The sequence below is a fragment of the Podarcis muralis genome, chromosome 16, assembly GCF_964188315.1.
Source record: "Podarcis muralis chromosome 16, rPodMur119.hap1.1, whole genome shotgun sequence".
Lineage (NCBI taxonomy): Eukaryota > Metazoa > Chordata > Lepidosauria > Squamata > Lacertidae > Podarcis > Podarcis muralis.
Window position 1 is genome coordinate 33,420,181 of NC_135670.1, and position 12,894 is coordinate 33,433,074.

The window sequence follows — 12,894 nt, forward strand, 5'->3', positions numbered from 1 at the left end:
AAAAGCACACATTCTTCTACTCATGTGAAAACACCAGGCAGGCCCCACAAATAACCCAGAGGTGCATTTTAAATAAAAGGACGCATTCTACTCATGTCAAAACACACTGATTCCCGGACCGTCCGCAGGCCGGATTGAGAAGGCAATTGGGTCGCATCTGGATTGAGAAGGCAATTGGGTCGCATCTGGATTGAGAAGGCAATTGGGTCGCATTCTCTGGAAAAGAAGAGGTGGTGGCAATGGCCGCTCATGTAGATGCCCTTTGAAAGGGGGCCAGACAAATTCAAGGGAAGGAGACCTACCTGTGGCAACTGGCACTCCTTCTATATGAAGCCTCCACTGCCAGTACTAGTCTGCCACGGAATACTCTTTGCTGGGATGCAGCGCACGAAAACAGCAAGCCTAAGGTTACCAGGTGTCCCCGTTTCCCAGGACAGTCCCCAGATTTACAAATCAGTCCCCATACAAAATCCTATCACTCCTACTGAAGTTGAAAAGTGTCCCCGGATTCATTGGGGAAAAAAATCTGGTAACCTTAGACAAGCCCCTCCTTTACTCCAGATTTCTTCCCACACTTCTGAAGGGGAAACGTCTGCTTAGGTTTTCAAGCCAAGCAGGCTCCCGTTCTGAGATTCCCGGCAAACTTCTCAGGCCTCCTCCATCGCAGCTAAGCTGCCCCAGAGGTCAGATTGTACGTCAGCTTCGGTCTGCAGAAATGTGTGGGGTTGAATTGTACACATTTCTCACTGGTTTTATTCAGCCTTGGCCAAGGGAAAGTACTTTTACAGAAGACGACAATGACGACACACACAGAGGACAGGCTGCATCCAGAGTACCCAAAAAGCTGCTATCCGATTGGCATCATTTAAACCAGAGGTGCTCCCATATTAAGAGGCAATCGCTGATAAGCTATTGGCATAATACACCCATGTAGAAGATCACTTTAGAATTTTAATGGGGGTGGGGGTTATACAAAATTATATAAAAATTATACAAAATTATATAAAAATGAAACATTGGCTTATGAGCATTTCCTGGATCTAGGCTTGACAGGGTGTTGGTGTAACCTCCCAGAAAAGATTTAAAGGGGAGCTAGCTAGTTCCTTTGGGCATCTCAAAGTCCTCATGCTAGTGTAGCTGGATACATGTTTTAGAAAACATCCCTTTTTTGTGAACAGATGGAAAGGTACAGTAGCAGTCCTCGCACAAAGAACGAACAATTAAAAATCAGTTTATTTTCATAAGTCGGCATTGTACAATTTAAAGCAAGAACGAACAAAAAAAAAGTCACACAACATGAAATTTTAAAAAATAACAACCAACAAAAGTTATCAAGCATAACCATGTGGGGGAAAAACCCCCATACAGCACACTTTCTCACATACACCTTATCAGGGCTGAGGTTCCTTGAAATCTAGTGAGGACGCTACAAATGGGACGCTGAGACAGTAACAAATCCATGAATGAGAGTGAATAGACTGGATTAGCCACTTCTGCTTGGTTTCCTTGCTCTCTTTCCCAAACCTCTCTTCTATTCCTTAAACAAAGCAATAAATACTAGTTTTCCCACCGAAAGCAAAACAAAAGCACACAAACACAAACCCACCCACCTGACGTTTCATGCTTGCGTGCAGTTTTAAGATTGAAAAATGATATTAAAATCACCCACATGGTGGCAAAAAGAGATAGCTTGCCTCTACTATTTGTAATCCAAGCGCAGTGGCTAAATTTCAAGTATTGAGGAAAATATATCTATATCTATCTATCTATCTATCTATCTATCTATCTATCTATCTATCGAAGTTCTGTAAACCACATAATCTTTTTTTGTGTGTGATGTGAAGGACATGGGGAGAGCAACTAGGATGGTTGTGGACAACTTTTGATACATTCAAGTAACTACGTACAGCTGGAAAGTTAAATGCAGAGCTGGCAGAGAATAGGTGGCTGAGTTAAACCCCACGGCTTTTGAAAGCTGGCTTCTAAAGAACTGCCTTTCAGAAACAGCTGGGAAGGAAAAGGTAGTTTCTTTGCAAAGCGAACCTTGGAGCAAAGCTACTGGCTTGAGTACTGGGGAGTCCGGAAGAGCAAGAAGCGATGGCTGGGGTGATGGGACCCTCTCCTAGGTCTGTGGGTCCCTACGCAGGAGGGTGAACCCAATGGAATTAAGCTTGGCAGCCCCCACAAGGGCCTGGGTGCCTGGCACTGACTGGAGGAAAGATGGGAGCAGGCCTGAGCAGGCGAGGACTGCAGCAGCTTCTCAAGGATCCTCCATGCTGGCAGGCACTGGACCTGGTTCACAAGCATCTCCAGTGGTGTGAACCAATTTCTTTCTCTTAAGGCTGCCATGCTGTTATGGTTCCGCTTGTCTGTTTCGCTCTCACCTGGGTCCAGTGGACCTTTTTCTATGGAACCAACTCCAAGGCTGTCAGAGATCTCGTCGCCAGGGATGTAAGAGGGTCGGCTGATTAGGGATGCAGTGTTTAGTCAAGGAGCTAGACGAACAGCTTGAAAACCTCTTGATCGACTGGGGAAAAGCACCCTCAAATTCACTGGGCAACATGGGTTGTTGTTGTTATTATTATTATTATTATTATTATTATTAAAAAAGTTCTTCTAAAAATTTGAAGAGCATGCATTTCCTAAGATGGTGCTGATTGCAACACACACACACGTGCACAACTGCCATCCTGTTTATATGGAAACAGATGCAAACTCAGATGAATGGTTTAAAACTCAAAAGATCAAGCGACAGCTTGGGATGACTTGAAATGCCCAGCATTAGCAGCCTATGTTTTTGCGAGGAAAAGCAGAATTATCAGGCAGTGGGGAAACATGAGAACCTGGGAAAGGATGCAAATGATAAAAGTAGGAACGAAGGAAGAAAGAAACACATCGTGGGGGGGATTTGAGTCTCTGCTTTTATCTACTGGTTCTGTTCCCCCAATCTGCCTCTGGTATTGTTGCAGGCACTCGTCGTGACCAGTTTTGTTAATATTTTGTTTGGCAGGCAGGTGTCAGAATGAATGGAGCCTGAGAGGGGTGTGTGTGTGTGTGTGCACATGCACATTTGCATGCTAGGGTGATCACTGTGGCATTGCCAAAAAGATAAAATGCACTGCCAACCGTACCGAACCCAATAGGGCAATAGAGGACATAACATTTGCATGGGGTAATATACATGCAAATCTAGAAATTTAAATTTAATTTAAATAGAAATACAATACGGGTCTCACAATAACAGGGAAGATGGTGCCCAAGTGGCCCGTTTGCTGTTGGGAGAAAACTTGTGAGGCCTCTGATCTCCCTTCTGCCACTGGCAGTCCTTGCAAAGGAGGGCGGGGGGGGGGGTCATCCTACGTTGAAATGCTTCGCGTAGGATTCCTACTTACGTGCATTGCCAAGCTAAGGAAAGACTTGTAGGTGCACAGTAACACCCTAAGGAACTTCAAATCAAACTCGGGGTGTGAGTGTGTGGAATATTACAGGGTGAATCGTACCAGCCTAGAACGCCTTTCACAAGCAACCACCGGCTCCATAACTGCAAGTGACAAGCCTTTATGAAACTGGTATCATATCAGAAGGACAGAGGATCTTTCCTTTGTGCTAGGCACTGCTGAGTTGCCATAGAAGCGGAAGATAAGAGAAGCCATGCAGAAGGGCTGGGGCAAGCGACAGATTCCATCAAAATGTGCTGATTGAACACATCAATGAGGGGTGAGAGTGAGAAATGATTCCCCACCCACTGGGCGACACCTATTGCAAGGAGCTTTGAAACAGGGTTTCCAAAGTCAGTACGGCTGTTCCTTACATATTTTCGGGGGGGATACACACAAGTGATGAAAAGCAAACCATGTGCAAATAGATATACTTGACCCACTCTTTGAAAAACAAAACCAAACAAAAGCCTGAAATCCAGGCTTTGTTTGCCAAGGATGCTTTCTTGCCCAGCACAGACAAAATAAAGCTGCAGACTGGATCAGCTGCATTAAAACCATGCACAAGGGCCGGGGGGCGGGGTGTGAAGGACATCACTCAAAAAAGGTAGCCTATCAGGCATTTGCTTGCAGCCACAACACCCCCAAGCCTAAATGCACACACACACAAAGCACAGCCCTACACGAAACACACACACACAGTGTGTGCCTCCTCTTTCTCTTTGGCTGCTTAGTCGCCTTAAATCGAGGTGGGGAAGAGAGAGAAAACTTTGAAAAGGTTAACAACAACAGCCAAAAAAGGGGGGGATTTGTTTTTATAAACAATGGAGGGGGCAGGAATGAAGCATGCACAATATCGAGATCTCATCCTTGAGTTTTCAAAAAACCTGGACCTCCAAAGAGCACATCCGTTTTTTAAAAAAGGAAAAGACAAAATAGTACTGAATTTTTTTCACGCTAGCGCCGCTGGTCATGAAAAGGACATAGACTGCTTGATTGTTAATTTTCTTTTTCTCCTCACAAGCATAAAATACAGTACAGTTAACACATAGAGTGACATTATATATTATATACCATATACATATTAATATATATTAACGTGGTAATATATATGAATATGTATACACACGCGCACAAAAACACATACACACTTGTAGTGCAATTTCTTTTAAAACAACCACGACAACCACCCAACAGACAAACAACCAACAACGCGTGAGGCAATGGTAGGGCAGGGGAACAGCATTCCTAGAAGTTGCGACGTTTTTGGATCACTGCGGGGCTGCCAAGTATCCAAAGCTCAGGTTCATGTTGTCCGTAAAGTGCTCCTTTGATTCACAAAGCTAGTATGCGTGTTATGTGTGTTTTTCTTATATTGCTTCCCACCCTTCTGGGAGGAGGGATTGCTTATCTGGGCAGCAGCCAAGAGCAGCACAGATGCTTTCTCATGCTTAGACGCAGGCCATGGGAGGAGAGCATGCATCTATTGAACGACTCCCTTTTGGGCGAAGAAAAAACATTTTGGCTGCTTGAGACCAAAGCAAGAGAGTGTGGAGTCCAAGTCCCAGTGCTCCAGTCTGGATAGACAAGCTCTCTTTAGCTCTGCCCATGTCCACGTTGAAGAACGGCTTCCAACCCCAACCCACCCTGCTTCTGTCTGTCATATAGGTGAGGGACACTGAACTCAAGATTTCCAGCATTGCAGTGGGGGGGAAATAACGTAAGAAGCCACGATTTCTCAGAGCAAGGTGAGCTTCTGGCTTCCACGCCTGCCACATAACCGCTGTTGCTCTTCCCGTACGGCAAGCAATGAGAGGCGTAGTAGGAACAGTGCTCCCAAGTGATTGGCTATCAGCAGATGAGGGCTTGGATTGCAGAACTGGCCAATAGGGACACTCCCTCTTCCGGAGAAACCTCTTTCATTCCAAGAGCAGAAACGTCTGGATCATTCACCGCCAGCAGTGGACCTCAGTGCTCCAGGCAAGGCCAGCTCAACAGCAACCCTGCTCTCTGAAAACATGCATGAAAGGAGAGCTTGAGCCTTCTTCTTTTTTACCCAGCTGTATCCCACCAGATGGTGAGTTGGGGCAAGGGGAACAAGCCTTCTGGATCAACCACCATCTTTCCCCGGTTTGTATTGTGACCACACACACACACACACAAAAAAAGATTGTAGCAATTCCATGTCCGACCCAGGGGAAGTTCTCCTCGAAGGATGCCAAAACAGGGAAACCGCCATGGACGTCCGATAAATTCGTTGCCGACGGGCTTGCTCATACAGTGCTTTGCCATCTTGGTAGCAGGTGCTTAGAGACGGAAAATGATCACCTGCAGAGTTAAGGGCTATTTTCCTCATGCACAGATGCCGGATAGTAGAGCCGACAGCCGGCGTTCAATACACATTTTACCTGGAAAGAGAAAGCAAATGGGGAAAATGAGATTTTTTGGGGGTCAGCTGTCCTTGCAGCAACACCAATATCGTGCTTGTTCACACACAACACTAAACCATGGTTTGGCACAGCTGCCTCAATCTCTGTGCCCCCCAGACATGGTTGGAGTCCTCTCCCCATATACCTTGACCATTAGCCATGTTTGCTGGAGGTAATGGGAGCTGGAAGTAGAACATCAGGAGGGTACCACACTGAGGAAGGCTGGTTTGAGCATCATCTGCAAGAGCTTTTGGGAGTCTGAGCAAAAGTTTGGACTTGAGCACTCTCAGTTTCACTTTCCCCAATTACTGGTTTGCCGTGATGTGCAAACCATGACTTGTAGTTTAAGGTAAACTCTAGTTTGCTGAATTAGACAGCTTTGTAACCCATAGCTTGAAGGTGGCTTCTTTTGCAATTGCATGCATTTGGAATCATGAAATCCTGGTTCATATCTAATGATAAAGCCAGGAATCAAGACAAGTGAAACAGAAGATTGCTTTATTCCTTGTCTCAGCTGCACAGATGTTGGGGGTGGGGAGTTTAGCATTATTGGTGAACCAGGCAAGCATATGGATGGATGGATGTATAATCCACACTTTTATAAACATACTTCAAGACAGATTAAAAGGTAAAGGTAAAGGACCCCTGGACAGTTAAGTCCATTCAAAGGTGACTATGGGGTGTGGCGCTCATCTCGCTTTCAGGCCGAGGGAGCTGGCGTTGGTCCACAGGCAGCTTTCCGGGTCATGTGACCAGCATGACTAAACCGCTTCTTGCACAACAGGACACAGTGACGGAAACCAGAGCGCATGGAAACGCCGTTTCCTTCCTGTTGCGGCAGTACCTATTTATCTATTCGTGCTGGAATGCTTTCGAACTGCTAGGTTGGCAGAAGCTGGGATAGAGCAATGGGAGCTCACCCCATCGTGGGGATTCGAACCGCCGACCTTAATATTGACAAGCCCAAAAGGCTCAGTGGTTTAGACAACACCACCCGTGTCCAACATCAACACATCGAGTACAACAAACAATAAAACCAGCATAAAACCACCAATAGATACTGATTACTGGCTAAAAACAGATGTTCTAATGGAAGGAGGGATTAGTTCCTGCTGCATCACTGCTGGCAGCGAGTTTCATGGCGCACAACCTGCCACGTTAAAGGCTTGGTCCCTAGTGACAGCCCACAAAACCTCAGGGATGCGGGGAACCATTAGAAGTGCTCCATCAGATGATCTCAGTGATTGAGGTGGAACATAATAAATCAATCCCTAAGGTGTGTGGAGTTGATTAGAATCTAGTAGAAACTGAAATGTAACAACCAAGACTGCACTCCTATAACCCTGTCCTGGGATGAAGTCCAAGGGGCTTTCTGAGTAGGCAGCTAGAGGACTGAACTGTAAAGGTGTTACGAGGTTATGAAATTTCCTTGGACTACACTATCCTGAACTCTGATGTGCCTCCAGTTGGGGAATTACAGATTCTCCTTCATTGGTGGTTTTTAGGCAGAGGCTGCCTGGCCAGCTGCTGGGGTTTTTAAATGTTGGAGTAGATGAGCCTTCAGATCCCTTCCCAACAATTCTACAGTTCATTTGATTTTCTACTGTCCTGCTCTTTTATTGTTCCTCCCATTTGCTCTGCCTATGATCCACTCATTCCACCTGCATTCTCTTTTTAAGCTAGAAGAATTTAACGTAGAATTATTTGCTGTGCCTTTTAGTTTTTCAGCTCCTCAGAGTCTCCCCTCTGTTATAGATGCCCCTTCACAAGCACTGCTTTTTTCTTCTTTTAAAACCACATGCAGGAAAAGAAGCAAGATGATTTCTGAGCAGTGCTTTACCAATTAGCATCAGGGAATGCCTCACAAAAATAATACGGATGGCACGGCCATATTGTACCATCACATCTATACTTTTTTACTTAAAGAAAAGAAAAGAAAAAAAGCATTTCCCGACCCTTACATTTATTAATGTTCTCAATGTCGCCTTGCTCAGTGATGATGTTCAAGAGTCCCTCCATGAGCAGCAGTGCCTTGTGGTATCGTTGTGCACAATCTTCTCTGTGATGAAACATCTCATCCAGCGCTGCTGCCTGAACCTGGAGAGAGAATGCCCCCAGTGGTTATTCTGCCAGCGAATAAAATGCTTGCACAACTCTGCCTCAACAGACTGGATTTGCACACAAGCAAAGATTCACACACACACACACACACACACACACCCCCGCATTGCACGGCTGCTGAAAAGCGTAGAATGCATTTTCACACTGCCCTCTTAATAAGCTCGCATCTCTCTGCTGTGGCTTTCCGACTCCAGTTCGCTGCCAGCGGGGATGGGCAAAAGGGGCTGATTCTGCTGCACTCCTGCAGGAAGATCTTGTGCACTGACGCATCATGGGGAGCATCACCTGACTATTTCAAACTAGGAACGTGCCTCTCATGTGGATGTTGCCCGAGGAGAGCATCGTCAAAAGGTCTAGGCAGAAAGCAGGAGACTGACAATAGCAGGGAGTTCCTTCTTGCTTTGGCTGGGGGGGGGGGGGGCGGGATGCAGCACGTTCAGAAGAGGCACCTAGAAAGGATGCTTAAAAATATGCTGAAGACAGCAGAGGGATGAGAGTGGGGAGGCACGGCTGGCACTAGGGATTGGTACAGTTGAGCACCTGCCAAAGCCCAGAGGCTGGTAAAAATCCCTGAAGACCATTTTCACTCAGAGCACCCAGGGAGGTTTTCCGTCTAGTTCTGCTTCCAATCTCTCTGGGGTACTCTGTGCAAAGAGGACTCTGTGGTTTGAGGGAGTGCAAAAACCCCAAAGATACGCCAGAGGGATGCAAAGTGACCATCTGATGCTGCCTTATATCTCATCAGGTCACTGGTACATCTAGGCTAGTTCTAGATCTACTGTGTCCGTTCCAAGGTTTCCCCAAGTTACTGGAGACCCTTTTATCCCTGTGGGTGCCCAGGATTGATCAGTCTGCATGCATTCTACCACCATGAATAGACACAGCCCACAAAAAGGGCTGTGCTCGGTGCAAAGAACACATTCCCAGAGAACTGTGGGGTTCTCTTTCGGTTTACACGGCCCTTGCTGCTACTGCTACTTAAGGTGATTATGTGTTAAAACTCTTATTAGGGCCCCTTCGTATCCTGCAGAGAAGTGAGGCCCATCCCTAGGGCTCAGAAAATGCCACCATAAAGGTAAAGGTACCCCTGCCCGTACGGGCCAGTCTTGACAGACTCTAGGGTTGTGCGCCCATCTCACTCAAGAGGCCGGGGGCCAGCGCTGTCCGGAGACACTTCCGGGTCACGTGGCCAGCGTGACAAAGCTGCATCTGGCGAGCCAGAGCCGCACACGGAAACGCCGTTTACCTTCCCGCCAGTAAGCGGTCCCTATTTATCTACTTGCACTTTGACGTGCTTTCGAACTGCTAGGTTGGCAGGCGCTGGGACCGAGCAGCGGGAGCGCACCCCGCCGCGGGGATTCGAACCGCCAACCTTTCGATCGGCAAGCCCTAGGCGCTGAGGCTTTTACCCACAGCGCCACCCGCGTCCCTGAGGCCCATCCCTAGGGCTCAGCAAATGCCACCATACTAACCCCCAAATACTGCACACATGCAACCCACTATACATGAGAAGCATTTCGCCCTACCATCTGCACGGCGTGGCTGAAGATGAGCTTCTCGGCCGTGATGCTGTTGATGCGATCTATGAGCTTCTGCTTGTCCAATAACCACCTCTGCAACCTCATGTTCAGGCAATGGCAGGAGGAAACACTGGATTTATACAGATCGTTGAGCTTCCTCACAACTAGGAGAAGGAGAAGAAGAAGAAGAAGAAGAAGGGGTGAGTGACACTACTTTACAGGACAGCCTCCGCTTCTGGCCACTCCTTATCCACATCAACAGTCTCTCGCCACAGTGTTTGCAAAGGGTGACCAAGACCAACGTTGTCAACCGACTGCCCAACATTTGATGGAGGTTTGGGGAACTGGCTTATTGGGGGAATGGCTTCCAATTGGGGCATCCGAAGGACTCCCAGGTGCCTGAGCCTATCTGAGCCCTGAGATCCTTAGAGGCCCTTCTTTGAGTGACCTCACTGTCCCAGCTACAGCATGTAACATCTGGGGAGAGGGCTACTTCAATGATGATGATAATGATACCCTATTTATGAGATGCCTTCCATAAAGAGGTTGGTCCATCAGGTATCTCCTCTCTTAAATTTTAGGCACCTTTCAACTTGCCTAAGATGATGATGATGATTAACAGCAGATGTTCATTTTATTTGCTGTGGTTTATTTTATCTGAAACCTTACCTCTGCTGCAGCTGCTAAAAATGCTGCTAATAAAAATAAAAATGCTAAGCTCCCCCTCCCAGAAGCTTTTCTTGTGTGCGGTTTTGGAAACTTAAACTGAGAATGGGGCTGTGCAATCTTGAAATATCATCAACAACAACATCATCATCATCATCATCATCATCATCATCAACCTTTTATTCAACCGTCAGTCAGAAAAAAGTACATTTGTCAATACACAGTTAAAACATCCATCAAGATTTTAGAACTTAGCCAACACTAAAATGGGCTAAACAGATAGCCCTATACAACATCATCATTTTATTTGTATGCACAAGCAGAATCTTCTTCCACAGCAGAACCCAGAGAGTTGCAGCAAGGAATAATCCTTTTCAGCCATACACTCTTCCAAGATTTGTCCCTCTGCCCACGCCCAACAGCCAGTCAGCATTCTGTGGCCAAAATTCTTTGCTTGCCCTGTCCTCATTGGGCCAACTCAGGGTTACTGCTGAAGGCTGCCCTCCACAAAGACTTCTGATACGTTTGCAAAGCACTGAGTTCCCCAAGCTCACCAATACCCCTGGTCTTGTGCCCTAGATGGTGCTGTAATACGATGCTTACGTATATGTAAACACCATTCCTTTCTGTGGACTCTGCTTTTGCCTCCAGTACCCGCAGAGGATCCCGTGCCAAGCAACAAAATGATTCAGCCTGCTGAGTGACTGTGTGTTATTTAACAGCAGAGGCACAACATGTAATTATTAAGTTGCACCCACATCAATTATCGTTAAGCCCTTGCACATAGCTAAGAGCTGAAACATTCAGATCAGGCGACGTGTTTTCCAGACGGGCAACTGGAATACATGTGGAGGCCCGTAGCACCAATCACATTTTACAGAGTGCAAAACAGTGCTGTCCCTAATTTGAGAGAGATAGAGGAAGATAAAAACAAGTACGCACAGGACAGATTGATCTTGTATGCTTGGCTAACTCAATTTTCACTTCACCCTGGAATGTAATAGCAGGGGGGCCGGGGGAGAAAAGAAGTAGGACCTCTCTGAGTATTGCCTGAATACTGCTCAAACTGGCAGTACCTCTCTGGGGTCTCAGGCAAGGGTCTCTCATCCTCTGCAACTGTATCCTTTTAATTTCAGGTGCCGGGGACCTTTGGCATGCACAGCCTGGACCACCTAAACACCACCTCTTCTCACCCTGTGGTCGGCATCGCCACCTGTCTGTGGCCAAGCAAACTGCAGCATGACAACACACTTGTGTTTTATTATATGTAACAAATGCATCAGTTCTGATGGCACAAGAGTTGACAGTGATGAACATGTCCTCTCAATATAAATAAACCACCTTCTCTCTCTTGGTGTCTGTCTGTTTTATGCCTTATTTTGTTTTGGCAAGTTGCCATTTTGTATTTCTATGATGGCTCAGGGTTTCAAAAGCCAGAAGTGGCCAAGGCCTCTCGGGACCTCTGAGGGGGGGGGGCGGAGGGGCTGGACATGGATCAATGCCATCACTGGATGCAAGGATTATTTTTCTGAGCAGGTATTGCTCGCTGCAAAGGTGAGAGAAAGGGACAATTCTATCAGCATCACAGGAGATAGATGCTAAAAATATAGGGGCATAGCAAGCTAACAGAAGTGTGATTAAAGAATGAAAACGTAAGATGTGTATACTAAGTCTGTGAAAGTGCATAAATAATTTTTTTTAAAAAGAGAAGTGGGTTGCAGCCTATGGTTGTCTTACTCAGAGTTGACTCATAGCTATTACTAATTTTAGTGGGTCCAACCTAAGTAGGACTACCATGGGATACAACCCACAATCAGGAATTCCCCTGTGTGTGTGCATTGAAGAAGAGTGCTTACTTTGTTTGACGGTGGAGGAGAGGCACAACTTGCCTGCCCGGATCTGGTCTATGGCCATCTGCAGGCCTGCGGACAGCAACTCCGCTACTTTCAAGTACAGCACCAACTGTTCTGCATAGCTGAAAAAAGAAAGCACCAGCAGATTAATGGAGCTGCCACCCACACAGCTGCAGAGGAAGACGCACAAAGCTGCTTTGAGCCCAAGCCAGGCCATCGCAGTTCTCTCGGGGACCTCCCCAAACATCACCCTTTACCTCCATTCTTTGCTGAGCAGGCTGATCTGGTCAGCCACGACGCTCTCCTGGAGCTGGTACTCGGAGGCCACCGAGCTGCTCATCTCGCTGGTGTTCCCTTTGACGGCCGCTATCTCCATCACGTAGTGGACAAAGGCCAGGGTGAACCGCAGGCTGCGAAGGATGTCCGTGTGCTCTTGCTGTGAGCGGGGAGACAAAGGGAGACGAGGTTTCGTTAGCAAGCCAGCTCTAGAATGCAGAAAGCAGCAGGTTCACGGAAAGACCAACGCCTTGTCCTAGGCTGTGAGCTTTACACTACAGGTGGGCAACCTTTCCCCTGTTAAGGGCTGCATGCCCTTGGGAGTCATCTGGGGAGGGGGCCTCCAGCAGGCCTTCTCTCCCCCAACCTCCCCCTGGCATCAGGCTGCCTCACTGGGACAGCAGGGAAGCGGGCCTCCTTCCATCAGCACCATTGAAAGACATGCTCCATCAGGTACTTCCTCTGCCCCTGAACTGTTCCTATGCCAGATGGTCATTATTTAATAATCCGCTTTCCCCTGCCTCTTCCCTGCCTGTGTATTTCCCTTTGTGTGTAGTTCTGTTTGTTTTGAGGATTGCACTCCTGAGAGCAG

General features: G+C 47.0%; 1 protein-coding gene across 2 annotated transcripts in view; it reads right to left on the reverse strand.

Annotated features, from left to right (window-relative positions):
- Window positions 1–1,215: 1,215 nt before the first annotated feature.
- The window catches only part of ULK1 (unc-51 like autophagy activating kinase 1), a 113,579-nt gene continuing 101,900 nt past the window's right edge, over window positions 1,216–12,894 (reverse strand). For both annotated transcript variants that reach the window (XM_028709083.2, XM_028709082.2), the window contains 5 exons: window positions 12,284–12,462; window positions 12,030–12,148; window positions 9,514–9,671; window positions 7,828–7,963; window positions 1,216–5,845 (listed from right to left, as the gene is read on the reverse strand). In XM_028709083.2, the coding sequence (XP_028564916.2) occupies window positions 5,790–5,845; window positions 7,828–7,963; window positions 9,514–9,671; window positions 12,030–12,148; window positions 12,284–12,462 (648 nt within the window). In that variant the 3' untranslated portion in view covers window positions 1,216–5,789. The remainder of the gene's footprint in view (window positions 5,846–7,827; window positions 7,964–9,513; window positions 9,672–12,029; window positions 12,149–12,283; window positions 12,463–12,894) is intronic.